Here is a 6,274-nt window from a genome sequence, read left to right as displayed (position 1 = left end):
GTAGAATTGTCTACTTCATCAGGACCCTGTGGAATATGTAGTCGTAGTACATTGGATGGTTGTAGTAACCATTCACGAAGAGTATATACATTTTGTACAGCACAAATACTATAGTTATGTTTATGATTTGTACATGTAATAGTAGCAGTAAACTGATCTAAAACCAGTTTTTTCAACGATGGACATTGTGAATCATCTAAATTTATTACTTTCAGTGTATATTTTTCTAACCATCTTTGTTTTTCTAATCCTTTAACATAATCAGTACCGACTAATATTTCTTTTAGTAGTGATGGTAAATCTTCATAAGGTATGTCACCATCAGTCCAATAAATACCATGATAATTATTCGTAAGCCATCGGTTCTCACACTTGTACCTTGAAGGTAATTTGCTCCAGGCATATGGTGGCTCGAATAGGAAGACCAATGGATGAGCATCTTTTTGAAGAGGTAGGATGGCTAGCTCCTTTACAACAAACTCAATGTAGGCTCTCTTAAAGCATTGGATATCTACGACGTACGCCATGGTATCTGTAATAGAGAAATGACTCAAACCTCCAACAGCTGCTCTTTTTATAATCTTATCCCCACCTCTCTCATTTACCCCCACCATTCATGATACGTTTTTAACAATACTGCTAATTGGTGTGTATTGAATGATACGGTCATGAATAATTAAGCAGTAGGCAGTTGTATTGTCGGGAAAGTTATCACTTGCTTCAAATTTCAGTCGAACATCTACATCTGCTTGTTTTAGAAATTCATTTTGTTTTGAACAATCTATAACAGCCAATGCTGCATACTCTTGAAAGGCATTTTTTGCTAACGAAGGTTCATGATCTTTTCCATAGTATGAATGTTAAAAATTACAATACATCTCATAGAGAACAGAATACTGACCCTGATTAAAATTTAAGTTCAAATTACCATAAGGATAGTATTGTGAATTTAAGAAAAGTTTAACATTATTTAAATTACAAGTATCAAAAAAGTTTGAATATCTTGCTCGATTTTCTTCTCGATTTGTTTGAAGACCAAAGATCACATATCGAGGTTTTTCAATTTGTGTTGATGTTTTTACAGTCCATACATGTTTTTGAGTAGCAGGAATCATAGGATACTCATGCAAATCCCATGATCTAAAACTCATTGTTATTGGTGAATCTTTTTCAGTGAATTTTAACAATTCAATTTTCTGTCGATCACCAACAAATAGGTATGGAATCATCCATTCAACTTTATTTATTACAATTTTGAATTCTTCTCGTTCTAATCCTTGAATATTAACTATAGCATTAAGATCTGTACGAGATCTTGTTAAAATAAGTTCATGTTTTGCATTTACAACAATTATTCGATAGTCTTCAGCAAATCCAAGAATCATATTTAGTCGTACATTTACATCAAAATATCCATGATCATTAGTTACTCTACTAGCATCATCATAGTCAATAAAACCAGCATTCTCAGCATTCTCTTCCATTTTTATAGCTACAACAAAAAAAAATATGTGACGTTCCACGAGGAAAGGGACCTTAGCTGCAAAAAAATGAAAATTGAGTTTTTGATATCAGTCGATAGATCTTGAGTTGCTCTTTCAGATACAAAAGTTAAAAATTGTACTTTTCTATTTAGTTTTTTTGTTATAAAGCATTAATCATGACCATGTTAATCGCGTTCCAGCACGGACTACAGAAACCATCCCCACCACTTCTACACTAGTATACTTGTCGTAAGCGTGAGCTGTAGGAACGATGTAGTAGTAAGGTGGTGGGGCTGATTTTCGATGGAGGGTCTCAACCAATCAGGGACGCTCTACTTTAAATACCTTTTCTGGAAAATGCGTCTATTGCAGCTAAGGTCCCTTTCCTCATGGAACGTCACATATATATAAACTATAATTTTTTGTTTTTTACTTTTTTTCTTGATAAACTCTTAGACCGAGCTTTTTCAGGAACTGTATGTTCTGAGGTGTTAACCTCTTGTGATTTGATTGAAGACTGAATGTCTTCTGACATGGTGATTCACTTATATAGTTTCCACCAGTTTTTCTATGGTATACAATACCCATTATGTTGACTTGATATGTAATCGAATTGTTATAGTTTCACCTCGAAAATTTATCAAATCTCAGCCTTGATCAACAATACGTAGTTGAATATTATATATTATCTTTACGGCGATCGGAAGATAAATGATGTGAGACGGTATGTATGTACCTTTTTATTGTTAATGTATGCGCCAGTGGTAATGCTGCATTTAATTCTGATAGCATTTACCTTTAGAATTGCTGCTGGCATATCAGATGTATGAGTATTATTGGCAGTTAGAGCTCGTGGAGTGAAATCTAATAATTCACCAATAAAATCCTCTTGTGTAAAATTTACATTAAGACCACTTTTTATTTTTTTACGTAAAGTATTGTTATTTAGTTTTATACTTATAATTTTTGACCTATCAGAAATAGAGTTTTGAATAAATTTTTCAATATCTTCTATTTCATAACTGCCAGGGGGTATAGTAATTACATGATTACCAATATAAAATTTTTTTTTTCCTTCATCTATATTTGGTATTGAATTAAACGTTAACAACTCAACTAAACCAAGCACATAATTTTTATGAGGTAATAATTCTATAGGAGGAAAATATTCAGCCTCGAGTATAGACGAATTTCTTGAGATAGTTAGAGTGAACGTTCATCCATGATGATGACTTGATAGACTAAATAGATATATAGATTTAATACCATTTAAATAGAGTATATTTCTGAGTCATTTCCAGTTGTCCACATAAAAATTTAAGACATAAATGGCCACAATAAAAGGTATCATAATCTTGATAATTTTGATGATTTTACTGTATTAAAGTATTATAGCTAAGATAATTAACAAGTTCAAATGGTGGTTGAAGATTACCAAAACTGTCAAAATATTCTGCTTTATTTTTAACTTTCTTAAATGCTACCCAATGCGTACCTGGACCATCTATATTATCGAGATTTATAATGACTGATTCATTTTTTCCAGGGCCTCCTATAGGTAACTCATTTCGCATAAAAACTCCTCGAAAATGAGGAATTTTCATTGCTTTAGCATACTTGATTATATCAAAATTATTTAGTGGTCGTTCAGGAAGATTTAAGACCTTTTTTTTATTCCTTGACCCTTTTGATAAGGTTTTAAATGTAGACCTTATCCTTTTAACAAACGGTTTAAATGCAAGGCCAAGCCCTGTTTATATGGTTTCAAGTGAAGACCTTTTGCAAATTTAATTTCTTCCATTGCTCTATTATGACGTTGAGCTTCTTTTAATTTTTCTTTGGCTGCACTTGCATCATTGACGGCTTTTGCAACTCCTGCAGCTCCTCCAGTAAGTACTCCAAGAGCGCTGAGTCCAGCAAAAATAGGAATTAATGGTAATAGACCACCAACTTTTGTTGGTACTGGAAGAATGCAATGTGTTAATACTTTTTTTCTACCTCCTACTCTTTTGACAGCTTTTCGAGCAGTTTCAATAGCTGCCTTGATTGTTGAGCTAGGATCATTGCCTGGAATAATGGATTTCCTAGCAGCATCAACAATTCTTTTTAACCCCAAACCTAATTTTGATTTAACCTTCATTGTACCAGAAATAGCTAAAACAGCAGCTTTTTCACCAATACTAGAATCCTTTGATATAAACCTTTGCCACGCCTTATCAGATAGTACTCTATCTGCAACGTTTCTTGCTTCAACGTTTTCTCGATTTTTTGAGTATGCAATATCGTGCTCCTTACACGCCACGTCTAGTGGGTTGATACCAGGATCACCGCGAGCAAGACGTTTTGCTAATTTTGTACCTGGTCCACAGTATTGGTAATTTACAAATGCAATTCAAATGGTAATTTATTTATAAGATTATTAATCAAACCTTTCCCTCGAGAGCGACGATGTAAAATCATACTTTACTCTATGAAAGTTGAAAGAGGAATGACTTGAAAGCTATATATGCGTTGTATTTATACCTTTTGCGGCAGTCTACATCAGGATGCGATTCAAAGAACAACCTCACAAGCTTTCAGTCGTGAATCTGGATTATCAATTCGTCTCATCCCGAAAACTAATAAAAAAACGATCGAGTTCTCGGAGTATCTCGGAAACGTCAAAGATAATGGGAGAATTATTAAAAGAAACTCAAAATCTTAAAAGATCCTTAGAGAGGTATATTAGTATTTTCAAAAGTTTAATTTTATCTAATATATAGTTAAGATTATTAGTTTGGAAGTTTTATATAAATATATTTTTTAAAGGTTAATAAACAAATAAATTGTAGGTTAAATGTATTGTTTAATAAATAATACTTAGCAAAAATTGACATTAAATTAAACCAAATTATACATTAAATAAAAATTAACGATTTATTCCTTAATAATTCATTATTTATTTCAATTTATTTAATTTATAGTTTGTAACAATGTGTAATTTTTAAAATTTACATGATTAAAATTATACCTAACTAATTTTAATTTATAAAAAAAATTACCACTAATTCGATAAATTTATTTGATTTATATTTTTTAACAATGTGGAATTATCAAAATTAACATGGTTAGAATAATAAATAACTTTAATTTGTTAAAAGAATTATTATTTTTCGATAACAGTTATTAATATATTAATAGTAATTTATTAATCTTTTAACCAAAAAAGTTAAAATCATTTTTCTACTAACCTCCGTTTAATTTTTACATGTTTGAATTTGCAAAACGAGATACTCGTGAAGCTCGCTCGGATAGCCGAGAAGATCGTTTTATTAAAACAAAACAAACTATATTCTCGGTTGTCAAAATTAAAAAGTCCGATTTTCTCGCTCGTTTCTCGGATCGTCTTGCTCATATGCATCACTACAATTAAAGTATAAGTTCTTGGAAAAAGTTGTAAGTAACGTTGATGGAGTTGAGTACTTGCCATTTAGTGATAATAAAGAAGTAATTTCTCCTAAAGATGCAAAGAAAAATTCAATATTTATATTTGATGATATTGCATGTGAGAAACAAGACAATGTAAGGGCTTTCTTTTGTATGGGTAGGCATGTTGATATTGATTGTTTCTATCTTTGTCAGACATATGCAAGAATTCCTAAACATCTAGTGCGAGATAATGTTAATTTATTAGTTCTCTTTCGTCAAGATGAAAAAAATTTGCGACATGTATATGATGATCATGTTAATACTGATATGACATTTAATCAGTTTCGAGAGCTATGTTCAAAATGTTGGAATTCGGACAAGTATGGTTTTGTTGTTATTGATAAAGACTCCGATTTAAATAAGGGAAGATATAGAAAAGGATTTGACAGTTTTGTAACACTATAAATATATGATCATCTCTTAAAATGATATTAGTTTTGGTTTAAACCTTGAAATATCAACATGTATCATAAAGAGAAAGAATATCTTCATCAAATTGCTAAAGCTAGTGAGGCAATTAGAAAGAAGCATCGCATATTGAAATTGGGTAAAGAAGATACTGAAAATGCATTAAATGAAACTTTCAAACCTATAGTACAACCCTTGCAAAAAATTGTGAACTCGACTAATATTAAACGTGAAAATTTTAAAATTGAAAAAAAGGAAGAAGAAAAAGATGAAGAAGAAGAAGATTATATAAGTGTTGATGAGAATGAAACTATTCCAGGATTTGACTATGAAAAAGTAGTTGGTAAATATTTGTCTTTGATTAATCATAACAGAAAGCAGTGTTTGGATATAGTATATGGAGTACGCAAACTCAGAGATGGAACTTTTATGATTGGTGATAAACCAATAAGTTTTGATAATCACTTGGTGAATATTGGAGATAAACGTTTTAATGTTACCACTGGGTTATTAGAACTTTTATTTAAAAATAAACCTGAGAAAGCATATATTAGTGAAGAAGATGAGAGAAATTATAAAGAAATTCCCACAAAGAAGGGAACCATATGTCAGTGGTAGTTCACTGCCCAAATTTATGATTACAAACAGAAATTTTAAACCAGACTATATCTATTGGGATGACCCGAATGAATTGGTTGATCGTCTTTGGCTTCTCATAGCATCTCAATCAGCTGGTAATCCTAGTCATAATAATGAAATAATGTCCATCATTGAAGAAGTGCGAGAAGCTAAATTCATATATTAAGATGTGTTTCTGCAAATTTCATCCATTTCAATCAGGAGCATTGACGTGTTCAGACATCCCCTCAATAGAGGAGGAACTGTAGCAGCAAAACGAGAACCACCTGGACCAC

At 31.5% G+C, this 6,274-nt stretch overlaps 1 protein-coding gene across 1 annotated transcript; it reads right to left on the bottom strand.

Moving 5' to 3' along the window:
• Positions 1 to 614: 614 nt before the first annotated feature.
• LOC127280414 (uncharacterized) lies at positions 615 to 1,484 on the bottom strand. Its single transcript, XM_051303372.1, has 2 exons — positions 929 to 1,484; positions 615 to 823 (listed from the first exon to the last, which is right to left on the bottom strand). The coding sequence occupies exons 1-2, from the start codon at positions 1,482 to 1,484 to the stop codon at positions 615 to 617; spliced, it is 765 nt and encodes a 254-aa protein (XP_051159329.1).
• Positions 1,485 to 6,274: the final 4,790 nt, after the last annotated feature.

This window comes from Leptopilina boulardi, unplaced genomic scaffold (assembly GCF_019393585.1).
Source record: "Leptopilina boulardi isolate dan_hultmark-lab unplaced genomic scaffold, ZJU_Lbou_2.1 LbouV2_244, whole genome shotgun sequence".
Lineage (NCBI taxonomy): Eukaryota > Metazoa > Arthropoda > Insecta > Hymenoptera > Figitidae > Leptopilina > Leptopilina boulardi.
Note: the sequence above shows the minus strand (reverse complement) of the source record. Positions and strands in the feature narration are given on the sequence as shown.